We start from the raw sequence: 15,742 nt of genomic DNA, 5'->3' as shown, positions 1-15,742 counted from the left end.
TTTGTTTCTTCTGCATCCTTTTAATGGAATGTCTAGGTCTCTTGAAAGGTAAGGTTCAAGTTTACAAGTCTGGCCTGTACTCAGTAACAAAAAGATTTGAGATGCAGGATTTTGCTTCTTGCTCAGAAAAACAAAAATCCATACTTCACACTTAACCAAAATCATTCTCCATTCACACCCAAGGAATCAGAGATATTATGAAGTTTAACGTACTAACTTCTCAACTTGTCATAAGCTTTTACCCCCTTTCTAATTCTATGAAAGTAGTGATGATTTTCAGCTTTTCTCAGTTCTTCCTTTTGTAATGCTTGTGATGATTTCTGAATTGCTTCCGAATCAGTAGCCAGAAATCTGTCATTGATATTGACATGCACCCTACAAAGCCATCCACCTACCGGAGACTTCATGATTAAACCATTTGTGCACTTGCCTTTCATTCCAACCGTGTCCCGGTCTTTGGAGGCCACCTGACGATTAGATTGGGCTAGAGGAGCTCAGGGCTCCAAACGCTTTCTCATCATTTGCACGCATGATCTTTGGGAACCAAGCCTTTTCCCTAAATGCCAGTCTTGATGAAAATGTTTTCTCTTTTTTCCAGTGATGCAGAAGACCACAAGCCTTTAAAAAAAGGCAGTCGAACACCTTCAGACAGGACTGTGAAAAAGGAAGATAGCGATGACAGCCTAGTTGACTATGGAGAGGGGGTGAATGGCCAGTTCAATGAGGACGGCTCCTTTATTGGACAGTACAGTGGTAAGAAAGAGAAAGAACCAGCCGAAGGAAATGAAAGCTCAGAGGCACCGTCTCCCGTCAACGCCATGAATTCCTTTGTTTAATCTGTGAGCTCTTTGCCAATATCCCACTTTTCTCAAATGTTTATCTTAAGTATTTGTCGGTCCGCCTTCTCGTACTTTGAACATTGAGGCAGAAAGTCTGTGTTCTGCTGTGTGTTCATATGATGAGAACCATCAAAGCAAGAACCTAACTCAGTCAAATGATATCTTAATGGGAACTGCAGTGCAAAGTGCATACTTTTTCATTCAACATAGGTTATCTTGATTTCCTGAGAACTGATAAAAAATAACACAGTGTCATCAACAGATCATGTTCTTCCCTCTTCGGGATACAGTTCACTAGGATGCATGAAAAATGCTTCACCTTTAAAGAATATACCTGTGTACGTTATTCAAACATGGGTTGGTACTTTGTTTATACTCTCCTCCGCTGAACCCCTAAATATGAATTCCGTTTTCATTGTCAAGAGTGTTACTGTAGTATTCTCTAGAACTTCAGTGTCTTTGTGGACATTGTCGTGAAATTGGTGACTCTATGTCTAGCTGTCATTAGTCTTTTGGGGAGACTGTTAGGCACAGTGTGTACAGTCTCTACTTGCTAAATGCGTTAATTATGACAGGTGCATTTGCTCATGCTTATGAGACGCTCTTACCTGCTCTTTGATCCTGTTACTCCACAGACTTCTTAATCGTCCAGGTATTACAGCGGCACAGTGTTCTACCTTTTACATCCTCTCTCCTTTCAGTGCTTTTTAGGCATAAACAATGCGTATTGCAATGCATCTTGGCATTTGTGGCAGACCGAGAGAATACCAAACAGATCACTCCAATTCAGTGTCCAAAATTATTCCAGAAAGCACAGGGCAAGACACATGCAGTGCCTTCAGACGATAAGCATTCCACAACGTACTGCCTTCTGTATCATTCGGTACAGTCGACTCGGAGTCCTAGATTACTATCATTGTCTAAAAGTAACTTTGAAAAAGCATAGTTCATGAAAACTGCAACACTGAAAAAAAAAAAAGGAACTGTGAAAATAAAATTAGGAAGATAGTTTATTTTAAGGGGCATGATTTCCCCCATAGGTATAAAAAGGAAAGCTTTATCACCAACTGGAGCAAGTGATGATTTTGTGGTCTTTTATGGGTCCTATTAATACAAGTCACATTCAGTAAGAAAGATGTCAACTTGGTAGGTAGAAAATTTTTACAAAAACAAGTTATTCCAAAACTAACAGGATACAACAGCACACCAACAGGAATATATTTTCCTCTAAGTCTCTATGTATGTGGCAGCTTTTGAAACTCTGCAGCATTAAACAATGTGTATCAAATTGCATGGATGCCTTGCAGAATCTAAGAAGTCTGACAAGTGCTAACAAGGCCAACAGTCAAAGGGATTACATCTCCAGTTTCAAAAAGAAGCATATATATTCTATCATATTCATAAATAATATCTATCAAATGGTTTCCTTCCAAATATGAAAATCTATAACAACCTATGGTTGAAGGAATGCTCAGTTTCATTTGCCAATAAATTGGTTTCTCATAACTTGCATCAAGTTTAATTTTAAGTAAAGCTTTTTATATGTAGATATTTTGTTGAATCTGTAAATACACTTAAAGTGTAGATGCTATATGCTTATAGGTGTTACGTACAAATAAACAGGCCAACGATGTTTATGTTGTACTGTATAAGATGTTAGCTAATTAATACAGTGCATGGGATTGGAAAGCATTTAATTAAATGCCTTTTGGGTTTTTATTTTCCCTTTTTGCTGTGAAACTGAAAGAGTGAACTATTTTCCACATTGACAGCAGGTTTCTAGAAGAAATCTTCAGAGCTTTGCCTAAGCACAGTTTGAAGTAATCCCAGGTAAAGATGGCCCTACCTAGTTTCATATCTCCAATATGCACTTTTCACAGATCAACCTTTCTAGTGGAAATCCAGAAAGACAAAACAGGCTGCCTTGGTATCCGAGAGCACAAAGATAAGTTACTTAAAATTTGCCAGTGTGTGCGGGGACAAGAAAAGTACAGTGTTTCCTCTTCCATAATGGTAGATGCTAAATTTGTGCATGAAGGGGTCATTTCTGTACTTGTGCAACAGAGTTTGTATTAAAAATTAAATGTGGTTTTAAAAGTCCCTCTCTCTTTTGTAATATATCATGTTCCTAGTGGAGTGTGAATGTCCAAGTAATGGTATATGTAACGGTATAGGCAGATGTGACTGGATTTCCGTCAAAAGAGTGACTATTAGGGCTTCCCTGGTGGTGCAGTGGTTGGGAGTCCGCCTGCCGATGCAGGGGACGCGGGTTCGTGCCCCGGTCCGGGAGGATCCCACATGCCGCGGAGCGGCTGGGCCCGTGAGCCATGGCTTGTGCTCCGCAACAGGAGAGGCCACAACAGTGAGAGGCCCGCGTACCGCAAAGAAAAAAAAAAAGTGACTATTAAACAGTCATGATCTCTTTGTGATTTTTAACTTCTTCAAACCTAGATTTCCTAATGTTTTATTTTATTTTATTTTTCTATTGGCCATGCTGCGCGGCTTGCGGAATCTTAGTTCCTCGACCAGGGATCGGGATCTTAGTTCCCCGACCAGGGATCGAACCTGGGCCCCTGGCAGTGGAAGTGCAGAGTCCTAACCACTGGACAGCCAGGGAAGTCCCTCCTAATGTTTTAAAATAGCGCAAGTTTTGCTTTTTGCTTTTAAAAGGCAGAGGAAATTAAATGCAAAACTGGACGCAATATAAAAGAGAGCTAATAAAAGAAGGGCATATCAAACATTGTAATGCAAAGGCGAAGTAGATATTACCAGCCTTTAGAGAAACAGTCTGAGAAGTCAGGTAATGCTTCCTTTCCTGAAGCCTGACCTCTGCAGGCCTGTTTGCTGGTGCCTTTGGTCACCCTCTCTTCTGCCCTCCTGGACCTCCACTGTCCCCGGCCACGGCAACTGGATTCCTTAACCTCTCCTGCTTGATGACACAGTTTGGGCGTTGACGAGTATCACTCTCGGGTGTGTCATCCACCCGCTTCTCAACAGCCCAATTCTTCACGTGTCTCACACCTGTCCAGCTCTGCAAACAGCCAAGACCTGGCTTGTTCCTCTGTTCCTCCACCTGCCCTTGGTCCCCTGGTCCCAGCTTTCCATCCACAAGACCTTCCGCTGGCACAGAGCTCCCTCTCGCTATACAGTTACTTGGATAACAACATGATATATACATCAACGTAAGATGCTAATAGACCCTATGTAGACCTTGTTATTAGTCTTTTTACCGTGGAGAGCATTCACTTCTGACAGCAAGTCAGGGTCTCCAGTCTACACCGCGGGCCAGATTCACAATCTACATCCTCAGGCCACGTCATCAGTCACAGCTCTGTTTAGCAAGGGGGCTGGCCAGTTGTAAACCCTGACTACAAAAAGCATTGGTCTGTGGATGCCTTCTTGTTCAGATGATTTATAATGGCCCTGGTTTCCTTTTTCTTTTTCGTAAATTTCAAATTTTATTGAGGACCTATGATGTGAAAATTCTCCCAAAAAATGTAATTGATATTTCTGTATTTTAAAGCATAATGATTAATTTTACTTTCATAATTTAAGTAATTTTAGCAAACTCTTATCATTCAGTTCCTTAAGATCTGTATTTATACAGTTGACTTTGCAGGGTGACGAAGAAATTAGACAATTGATATAACCCAGTGTAACCTCGTTTACTTTTAGTGTCTGATAAAATAATTGGAAGTAGCTCGTGGAGGCAAAGGAAAGAAATGCAGAGAACTGAGAAGTTTCACCTGAACTGAGCAAATCTCTCCTGCTCATGAGATTTTTCTACAAATTACCACCAGAGGGCTCCCGTACTTTATTCAATGCAAAAGAAACTGCAGGAAAACGAAGCCTCTGGAGAAACAAGGCCGACCACCTTTGATAGTCAGACTGGGTCTGATCATGCAGAAAATGATTGCCTGCTGTAACCCGGGAAAATGCAGTTAGCAGCTTCCTCTGACGAGTTCACGACCTCCAGGGAGTACGTCTGTGTCACCTCGAGCCTTGTTAATCTCCTCCCTCGTATTGATTGTGGCTGGGTGGCTGACAGCCCATCAGCAGGGACAGAAGGAGGAGTAGTGGGCCTCCTGGCTCCCCCTAGATACCCCCTCGCCTGCCAGGTGGTGGGGCTGAAGGAGGGGCCGGTCCCGAAAGTGGTCCCCCGTTTCTCCCGATCGTGCCATCTTGTCTGCCACCAGTGGTTGATGTCCTGTGGTTGGTTAGCACAAGAAGCACAGTTTAAGCACAGACAGCTTTTCTTTTTCACTTTAGAAAAAGCAGCAGAGGGAAGGAATACTCGCAGAGGATTTATATTAAAGAAACAAACAAGCAAACAGTTCCCAGGTTGAGGTAGAAAGAGACCAGCGTTTACCTTCCAGCTCTGCCATCAACCAGCTGTGGAACAAGTGAGCCCCCATCTCCCACCTCGCCAGGCCTCCGTTTCTTCAACTTTGAAATGACAGAAAGCAGATGACTTCTAACATCCCTTTCTGCTTAAATCCTGTGATTCTCAGTCATCGCCGTCGCCAAAAAAAAAAAAAATGTTTGAGCACCTACAACCACCAGGCATTTTGCCGAGTGTGGAGGGTACAGATGAGCAAAACCAGATGTGGTTCCTGCTCTCGCGGTGCCTGGAGTCTGGTGTGAGAAGACAGACGTTAATCAGATAACCACCTGAATGACTGTGTAATTAATTCCACCAAGATAAGCGCTGCAAGGGGAAGGAACGCCGGTCCATGAGAGCAAGTGATGTTCAGAGCGGTGGGAGGCTTCCCTGAGGAGCTGGGATCTGGGGGACAGTAGGACCCAGGGGAGATGTCAGGACAAAGCGGCTGCCCAGCAGAGGCCCGTGTGCCCAGAGCAGATGCAGGGGCCAGAGATCCTGGGCACCAAAGGATAGGTTTTTGTATTTATTCAAGGGGCAGTGGAAAGAGGGGAGTAATTGAAGGAGTTGAAGTAAAGCGTTACATGACCAGATCTGTTTGGGGAGGAGGCGGAATTCATAGGATTTAGTGCACACAATGGGCTGGAAAAGAGCCAGAGGGGTTGATAAAAGCCACTGGGAAGCTTCACAGTCGTTTAGATAAGAAATGATAGAGGTTGGATCCAGATCGTATCACTGGAGATGGAGCGAAGCGGGTGGATTCTAAAGATATTTAGGAAGGAAATTGACGGGAGTGATAGGTCAGATAAGGGAGGTCGAGGGAAAGGGAGAGATCAAAGATGGCACTTAGATTTCTGACTTGTCTAACCTGACGTGAGGGTCACTTAGCTGGGAACACGAAGAGAGAACCAGATCTGGGGTAAGTTATGAGTTCAGGTTAATAAATGAAGCAGTTTGAAAAGCGTCCGAGACATCCAAGTGGAAGTCACTAGTAGCAATTGGATATATGGGCTTGGTGCTCAAAAGAAACTTCTAAGGTGATGGATAGTGATTGAAGCCAAGAGGCACAGGATGAGATTGCCTAGGGAGAAAATATAGACAAGAGGGCTGGGGATTACCTCCTATTAAGAAACTCCCTTAGGGAGTGGATAGGAAGAGGCAGATGGACCTCTAAAGGAGACCAGTAAACAGGAGGCGGAGAAGCTGGGAAGAAATAAGGAGAGTGCGTTGTCTTGGAAGCCAGTGAGCGAGACCACTTCAAGAGCAGGGAGTGGTTTACAGTGTCACTTGTTGCCGAAAAGTCAAGCAAAATGAGGATCAGAAGATGTTTGGATTTGAAGATACGGAGGTCATCTGAGACCTTAGGAAAAGCCGTTGGGTGGAGTGTAGTGACAGACTGAAGACAGCTGAGGAGTGAGTACAAGGTGAGCAAGTGGAGACAGTGAGATTTGCCATCACCCACGTGGACAACCCATCCAGCCCCGGGCTCGCTCCTTCGCGTCTGTGCCTCCATAATGATAAAATCTAAGCCTCCCGCTCTCTGCCCACAACCTCCCCTCCAACCCACTGTCCCCTTAAGCTTATTCCTTTTCTTTTTGTCCCCCTCCCCTCCCCTGTCTCGCCCCTCCCCCTTGCCTCTCCCCACTGGGAACCACTACTTTGTGAGTCTTTCTTTATATTTAAGTAAGTTGGTTGTATTTTTTTCTCCATCCCTTTTCCAGCATGGATTTTATGGTCCATTATTTTTGAAACACTCCTGCTTTACCCCAAAGCCCTTTGCCCTGTGGAGGTATCGTCTGCTTTCTCCCACCTGCCCCTAGGAGCTGAGAAATAGAACAGAGGTCGGTGTCATTATAAAATCATAAAATTTTCAAATGGTTCTACTCTCCGCACGGCCCTGCTTCTTTTTCTCAGGTGAACTTATATTCTCACGCTCAGCGATGGCTCTTTCAAACCTTCTCTACTCTCCTCAGACATTCAGCCCTAACCCCTCTCCCCACGCAGCCTCGCAACACATCACTCTACAAAATGACCTTATATCACAATTCACTACAGAAAGAAAAGAAAATAGAGATGGGAATTCCCTCATCTTCCTGCTAGCAAACCACAATGCCTGCTGCAATACGCCTCCCGTTAAAATAGGGGATCAGTCCTTCTACCTGCATCTGGGAACTTCTCCTCCTTTGTGGATTCTTACCTATCTTATCCCTTCTTCTGCTCAACTGGACTGTCTATTGACATTTAAACACCAAGTCTCTCCCTTCGAAAACTAACAGACAGTCAAAACCTGATTCCCCTCCCCATTCACTCCCTTCTATTATCATTTTCTCTCCTCCACTTCATGGTCAAAAAGGTTGAAAAAGTTGAACTAGTCCCAGGAAAAGTAAATGATGATCATCACAAAAGCCACTAGTTGCCAGGCAGTGTATTCCTTTTTCTTTCTGTAGCCATCAAATCTCTCCAGTCTCATTCGGTGTGTCCTAGAGACACTGTCTTGCTTCAGCTGTAACTCTTTAGCAATTATCTCAGTGAATGACTCAGCAAACTTTTTTTAATCAACAAACTTTGTGCATGTGTGTATGCATGTGCACGCAGACTCAGCCTGCATATTGGACTCACCTGGGAGCTTTAAACGTCCTATGCCTGCCCACCAACCCCCATCGTGTCTCTGTTCTAATTGTCTGAGAGCTAGCTTGGCATCAGGGTTTTTCAAAGCTCCCCAGATGATTCTAATGTGCAGCCAAGACTGAAACCAGCGTGGAGAAACAACACGTTTCCACACACTTGTGTGTGCACTTAAAACGTTTAATGAACAGCGTTTTGAATATATTTCTTCATACAGGTTGATCTCAAATTCTCCTGTATTCCTCCCATGAAAAACAACAATATATGTAGGGAAAATGGACCCCGCATTGTCGGTGGGATTATAAAGTGGTTCAGCCACTTTGAAAAAGTTTGGCCATTTCTTAAAATGTTACATATAAATTTACCTTACGACCCAGAAATTCCACTCCTGGTATATACGGAAAAGAAATGAAAAAATCGTCCATGCAGAGACTTGTATGCAACAGTTCACAGCATTCATCATAATAGCCAAAGAATAACCCAGACGTCCGTGAACTGATGAATGCATAAACACAATGTGGTCTATCTGTGCAATTAAGCAATAAATCCATACAATTCAATGGAATACTGTTTGGTAATTTTTTTAAGTACTAATACCTGCAACAACATAGAGGACCCTCCGTAACATTATGCTAAATTAAGAAGCCAGACACAAAAGACTTCATACTATGTGATTCCATTTACTGAAATGTCCAAAAAAGCTAAACTACAAAGAAAGAAAGTAGATTAATGTTTGTCTGGGAATGGGAACGGGGATTGCTGTAAATTGGCAGGAGGGATTTTACTGGAGTGATGGAAATGTTCTAAAACTGGATCAGTGTTGATGATGTCACAGTTTGATAAACTTACTAAAAAGTATTGAATTGTATATACTTAAAACAAGTGAATTTGTGGTAAGTTATACCTCAATAAAGCTGTTAAGATAAAGCATCCCTAGGCTTACGTGTATCTGAGAGTGATGGGGTCTGTGTATAAATGAGGCTTGTGGCGAGTACAGTACCCCCTTACAGGTCACTTCCCCTCCCTGTCCTCCTGTTTTTTTCTAGGAGACCCCACAAGATCAGTGGTTCTCAAAGTGTGGTCTCTGGAACAGCAGCGTCAGCACTACTGGATAGAAATGCAGATTCTTGACCCACCCCAAGTCTACTGAGTCAGAAGTTCTGGGGGTGGATATCAGCATCTGTGCTTTAGCAAGCACTCTGGGTGATTCTAATGCATCCTAACGTGTGGGAAATACAGCACTCAACCTACGTGCCAGCCTCTCTCCTCTCCCACCTGTAGGTATAGGAGTGATTTACCTTCTGAGATTAAAAGAAGAAACTAGGCTCTTTTCATAATAGCAAAAAACTTGAAATAACCGAAATGTCTATCATCAAGTAAAAAACAAATTCTGTTATATCATACCAAAATTCATAGCGGTGAAATACTAATCCACAATAAAGAGGAATAAACTACTGATACAGGTAACTCATTCTGCTGCAAGAAGCCAAGCAAGTTTTATTTATATGAAACCCAGAAACAGGCAAAACGAATCTACACTGATGGAAAGACTCTCAGCGGTTACCTGGGGCCAGGAGTGGGGAGGGATTTACTACAAAGGGGCTGAGGATGCTTTTAGGGATGATGGAAATGGTCTATATTTTGATTATGGTGGTGTTTACAGGGGTGTGTTTATTTGTCAGGACTCAAAACTGTATACTTAAAATGGGTATGTTTTATCGTATTGTAAAAAACTATAAAACAGAAACCTCAGACTGAACTGGGAGACCAGAAGGGGGAGCTCTCATGCCCTGGGCTGATAGCAGAGCCAAACAGGAAAGACTCCTCTTCTCTCCTGGCAACGACTCAGCCAATGAGAAGCCAAGGCTCCTTGTTTACTCACACCCTCCCAACTCCCTCTATAAAAGCCTGCTGCTTCCCGTGCTCGGGGGCATTTGCTCATGGCTCTTCATGGTTGTGGGTACAGGAACGCAATTCTTTTCTGATCCCGAAGAAACCCATCTTTGCTGGGGAAGTAACTGATAGTCTGTTCGTTCGGGGACAACAAAATGTAAGTTATATCAATATTGCTGTTTTTCTAAATTACTTTATTTCATTTTTCTACAGTTTTATTGAGCTTTGATGTAATATAACACTGGTTTTCAAAGAAAAAAGGAACTGGGCCTAAGTGACCCCTCTCTTGGTTCTCTCTTTTTCTCTGAATGGCCTGCCTAAGGAGGCAGTGGGGAGGTGGAGGGCCTTTGCCTCTGCTCCCACCTCCATGTGGTAAATGCAGGGGTCAGGACGCCGGCTGCCTTCTAGAGTCTTCCAGAAGCCATCTCTCCCGCTCTACCCGGCCGTGGGGTGGACGGCTGTCTCGTCAGGCATCTGAGGATGCATGTCGGCTCTAATACACACCCAGACCTCGCAAGGCCTGGGAGGCAGTCCCCCTCTAATTTGTGTCTCCGTGTGGCAAGGCCACTTGTGAGGCTTTTCCAAAGCCCTGGCTTGTTGACATCTTCAGCTCAGTGCTTCATGGCATCCCTCTTCTCTTTTATTTTTCTCTCCCAGGCTTTTCACTACCGTCCTTCTTCCTTCCTGCTGTCTCATATTTGCTCTCCTGGGCCTTAATAGCGTCTGTTTCCTAGCTCTCAATTCTCCATCCAAATGAGGCGGCATTGACATCTCAGAATTAATCTGTTCAAAATTTAAGTCTTGAGCTGTTGTATGCGCTAACTCTTCCCTGCCCGATGCACCCAATCTCAGTAATCAGCCTCACGTGGGCTCAATTAAGGCAAAACTCTCAGGTGTCATTGTTTTTTCTTTCCCCACCCAGCAAACCCAACAGCCAATTCATGACGTTTTTTCCAAAATGTGCGTTGAATACACGCAACCGCTCTTTATCTCTCGTCTCCCAACCATACTGCCTACCCTTCTTGCCCTCCTGCAAGCCAAACACCACACAGTAGAGCAGGGTTGGTAAACCTTTTCTGTAAAGGACCGGATAGCAAACAGCTGAGGCTTTTGAGGCCGCCAACTACTCGGCTTTGCAGGGAAATCAGCCACAGGTGTGGAAGATACTTCAAGTGGGTGTGGCTGAGTCCCAATAAAACCTTATTTACAATATAGGTGTGTTTTGTACTGGTCTCAGGTTATCAATAGCCATGTTATTGGCTAGAAATGCCCGAGGCAAGAGTTTGAGCCCTCTCGGGGACCACATACCTGAAAGTAATTTAAGGAGTGCCTCTTTAAGGAGGTCATTAAAACGCTCCCTGAGGCCAGCTGCCTGCGGCTTTAACATGGATGGAAGACGCGAAGAATATTAGGTTGGAGAGGCCGCTGTGGATTCTCCTGAGAGGTAAAGCGGGTGCCCTGGTCAGAGTCAGTGATGTCTGTCCATCCAAAAGGAGCAGGAATAAACAGGAAAGGGATGACCTGTCTAGAAGAGGAATTCTGGGTACGGGTCGCCAAGGAGTCCCTTGTAAGTATTGGTGATTGTGACACCCTATGTGGAAGCCCCAGCAGAAGGGGGCATTGGGCCAAGGAAATCAGTCTGCTAGCGGGAGTGTGGTCTGTCTCGCTGGGAGTATGTCCCCGTCTGGATGGCCTCTGTTTGGTTTGGGAGCAGAAAAGGCACTTGTTTGTCCCAAGCTTGGCGGCTCCTGCTGGAGAGGGGAGTCCCCTCCCTTGAGGCACAGCTCCCCAGTGACCCAAAGTTGTGTGGCCCATTTCTCGAGTTGATGGAACAATCCAGAACCCTGAGGCGTCTGTACTGGGTGGAGCGTGGGGGTGGGGGTCGGGGTCTGCCGGATTGTTAACAATGGCTTTTGATATGGCGCCATTAGTGTGAGCGGAAATGATAGGAACTGGGGACTCGGCTAGTTCCTTGCATATCTGGCCCCCCAGGTGGGCTTGCCTCCTGTGAGAAAACTGCCCCTTAGCCAGCAGCCAGACCAGACCACAAGGCCATTAGCAACCACCCAAGAGTCTGAAAACGTGGATCTGTGAAAGGCCCCTTGGTGTGGCCTCCCGAGGGCTGAGTTCCATCGCCTGGGCTGCGCTGGATGGTCTCCTCCACTAGCGAGGCGCCCAAGGCGAGGCAGGTGGAGCCGCGTCCTCCAGCTGTATCCCGTACGATGGTGGCGCTGCTATCCCTGAAGATCACTGACTCCCCATCCATCCCAGACGGTTGTTCCCAAGGTGCTCCCCAAATAGCCGGAGCTGGGGAGGTGGGGCACTGTTACTTCCTCAGGTATCCCAGGCAAGGGGCTGAGCATGGGGGAAGCCACATCCTTCTGTAATTTGGAAAGGTCTTTGACCTCAGGTATCGCCCTCTCCTGAAGGTACCATTTCCATTTTACCAAGGAGGCATGAGTAGCCGTGCCGAGCTTCCGCTGGGTGGCATCTCAAACCCAGGACGTTATAGGAACGTGGGTCTGGGGTAGTCAGGTGGGGCTTGTTAGTGCCTCCGTTTCTATAAGAGCCCAAGAGGATGCCCAAAACTGGAACTCAGGGGGAGTATTTGGGGCTGCTACTGCGCATAGGTGCTTAGTCCAAAACCGCATAGGAAGCCAGGTGGCCTCTTGTTTGGTCCAGAGACCCCAGGAGGCATAGTCAGGTGTGGCTGATGACTCGGAGCGTGAGGCCAGAGGGGACTAAAGGTGAGGCTTGCTGGACTGTCCGCTGGGCCGCTTCTCAAACCCACTGGTGGGCTTCATCCCGATGGAAGGTGGCAGGATCTCGCGTGTGATTGCACATCTGGGGCAAAGCCTTAGTGGGAGAGGAGGGGTGTGTTGCCTGCAGAACATGAAAAGACCTAGTACGTGTTCTGCCTGCGTGTGAGGACGGGGGTGGGGAACGTGAGTAATCGATGTTTGACTGTTCGGATTTCTTCGCCCTTAGAAGACCAGATGATGCCCTGAAACTTGACAGGTGAGGCTGGGCCTTGGGTCTGAGAGGGTTGATTTAACTCACACCTGTTGCTTTAGCTGGTCTTTGCAAATTTGCCCACACTGCTTCCTCAGAGGGAGCCTCAGCCTAAGGTCATCAAAATGATGCCAAGACCGGCACTTTCCAACTGTACGGTGTTTCAATCCTGGCAGCAGAGGTTATGTAGCCTTGCAGGACTGTTCAGATATCCCATTGGGAGCCTCGAAATATACATGGAGCCCCTTCCAAAGTGAAAGCAAATTGGGCCTGGGACTTTTCCGTGGTAAGAACAGAACATATGAGCTAGGTCAGTGTCCTTGAAGCGCTCTCCCTGGGACTGTTGTATGACCTCACTCAATCCTAAACTATTAGGAATTGCCTGAGCACTGTGGTTCTGACAGTCCATGGTGAGGTTCCGTGCATTAGTGGTGGCTTAAGTACTGGCCACATGGGTATTGAAAGGGCCTGATAACTCCTGTGTCAAGCATGTCATTAATGACAGGGTGTAAGCCTTCAGTGCTCTGTGTAAGTCGGTACTGGGGACTGTACCGTCGTGACCGGAGGAGTCCCTGCCATCCGTTTGGCGAGTCCCACCAGGAGGTCAAGAACCTGGGCTTGTTCCGGGTGTCATGGTGTCATGTCGGGACATCCATGCCCACAGGAGGGGAAGAGGAGCCGGCGGGGACGGGGGAGGGCAGCCCCAGAGGAAGCCCTTTGAGGTGAACAGCCCAATCATGACGTCCGAATGGGTTTGTGTACGTTTGATGGTTTAACCAGCAGTGCCGTGTAAGAGAAGGCTCCCATTTGGGGAATTTAGAGGGATTGCCTGGAATGACAGTGATTTGGGCCCTGGGATCTAACAGGGCCCAAAAGGACTGCTTGTTTACTGTCACAGTGGACCACCAGAGCGACCAGGGGGGATTGTTCCCAGAGGTGAGAAAAAGCCCGAAGAGCTGCCAGTTCCCTAGGATAGGGGCCTGAGGTGGCTGCCAGTCCTGGAGGTTAGGGAAGGGGGGAGAGCGGTCTGAGGGCAGCTGGGTGGCAAGAGGGTGGCTGGCAGAAGGGGGCTGTAGCTGGGAGAATGCCAGTTTCAGGGCGTGGAGTCGGAGGTTGGCCGTCCAGAGATTAAGTGGCCAGGAACCCCAGTTGCCGAGACTCCTAGTGGAGACTTGCTTGCACAAACGACCACCTTCCCACTCGGCTCCAGAAGCCCTGGGGAGCCACGTGAGCAAGTTTAACTCTGACCACGCGAGGACTGGAAAGTCTCTGGGGGTGTGAGGCTGGTCCTCAGCTAACCAGGGAACCCTTGACCTTTCAAATGACTGCTCTTCTCCTTTCCCCGTCTCCCAGACAGTGGAGCTGTCAGCCCAGGGAACCACTCTGCATTCCGTGGGCATTAGTAATGAAAATGACTCCCCAGACCACCAGGGCAGACCTAGATGTGTTTCCTTCAGCACAGGCATCCGTTTCCCGGCTCCGGTGTGGCTTTCCCTTCACACCTCTTTTCTGTCTTCTCTGGCTAAAAGGGAAGGGGAGAAAAGGTTACAATGCCCTAAAAAGAAAAGATACATTTTTAAATAATACTGCTGGATACTAAGTACAAGAAAACGGGCATGGGACAGCTTTTCACAGCACAGTGATCAAAGGCATTTTCAGAATAAGGCATCGCCGTACTGAGTGGAGATACGGGGATATCACGATGAAAATAAAGTTAGCATCAACTGGGCTTCCCTGGTGGCGCAGTGGTTGAGAGTCCGCCTGCCGATGCAGGGGACACGGGTTCGTGCCCTGGTCCGGGAAGATCCCACATGCTGCAGAGCGGCTGGGCCCGTGAGCCATGGCTGCTGAGCCTGTGCGTCCGGAGCCTGTGCTCCGCAACGGGAGAGGCCACAACAGTGAGAGGCCTGCGTACCGCAAAAAAAAAAAAAAAATCAATTGGCATCTTGATGCTTCCCGTTGACAACCAACTAGGAAGGGAGATGGGGAGGGTTACATGGGGAGAGACCACGCAGTCTTTGAAGGGGAGGGGATATGGGATTCAAGGGCTGTTGTCTCTCTCGCTCCTTCCTGCCCTGCATCTCTGTCTCCAAACTTGGAAGGGCTGAGTCCTGGTTCATGCAGTCATGGAGGTAACACTAGAAGTCCCATTTCATCCGTAATGAGTCATAGAGTTTCAACTCCCAGAGCAGGTGCGTCCGGAGACCTGCAAGAAGACCCCACTTATCCCCAGAACTGCGGGAAAATGCGGAAGCATGGCCATGTTGACACGGCTTCTGGTCTCCTTCCCGGCCAAGGGTAGAAATGGAGAAGTAGGGGAGGAAGCAGTTGTATAGGTCTTAACACAACCGAAACTCCCCAGGGTAAAACCTGAAATGAAAGGAAATGTCAGGTATAGGCGTGATCATACAATCTGTTATGGACTGAAGGTGTCGCCCCAAAACTGTTTTGTTAAAGCCCCAAACCCACATTAGGATACGGAGAGAACACAACCCCTTAAAGGCAGGAAGCAGCGTCTCACCAGGAACGGTGTTGGCTGGCACCTTGATCTGGGAATTCCAGCCTCCAGAACTGTGAAAAATCAATTTATGTTGTTTAAGCCACCCATTCTAGGGTATTTTGTTACGGCAGGCTGAACAGACGAAGACGTAATCCTTTGCAAATTACTTTATATTTTTTCACGTTCTGTCCCCCAAATGCAAACATTCTTTGTGGTGTTTTCCTACGTTATATATGAGCATTTAATCCTCTTTAGTTAGCAAGAATTTGTTGCGTTGGAGCGAGGTTGGAGAAGAAAAGTAACCCGCCTTTAGTGCCTTTGAAATGCCAGGTGCTCTAGGAAGCAGTGTCCATTCCTACTGAATAGTTCATCAATCCTGTGAGGTAGCACCGCTTTTCTTTCCAGAGATCACACATCCATACAAGAGATCTAGCATGTGAACTCAAATGTATCTGACTCCAAAATACTAGCTCTGTCCGCCTTTGAATTATT

The 15,742-nt window shown here is 46.5% G+C and overlaps 1 protein-coding gene across 20 annotated transcripts in view; it reads left to right on the top strand.

Moving 5' to 3' along the window:
- The window catches only part of NRCAM (neuronal cell adhesion molecule), a 320,798-nt gene extending 315,415 nt beyond the window's left edge, over positions 1-5,383 (top strand). For all 20 annotated transcript variants that reach the window (XM_060304837.1, XM_060304827.1, XM_030871144.2 and 17 more), the window contains one exon: positions 599-5,383. In XM_060304837.1, the coding sequence (XP_060160820.1) occupies positions 599-836 (238 nt within the window). In that variant the 3' untranslated portion in view covers positions 837-5,383. The remainder of the gene's footprint in view (positions 1-598) is intronic.
- Positions 5,384-15,742: the final 10,359 nt, after the last annotated feature.

The sequence above is a fragment of the Globicephala melas genome, chromosome 9, assembly GCF_963455315.2.
Source record: "Globicephala melas chromosome 9, mGloMel1.2, whole genome shotgun sequence".
NCBI classification, from domain to species: Eukaryota; Metazoa; Chordata; class Mammalia; order Artiodactyla; family Delphinidae; genus Globicephala; species Globicephala melas.
This window is presented reverse-complemented; position numbering and strand designations above follow the sequence as displayed.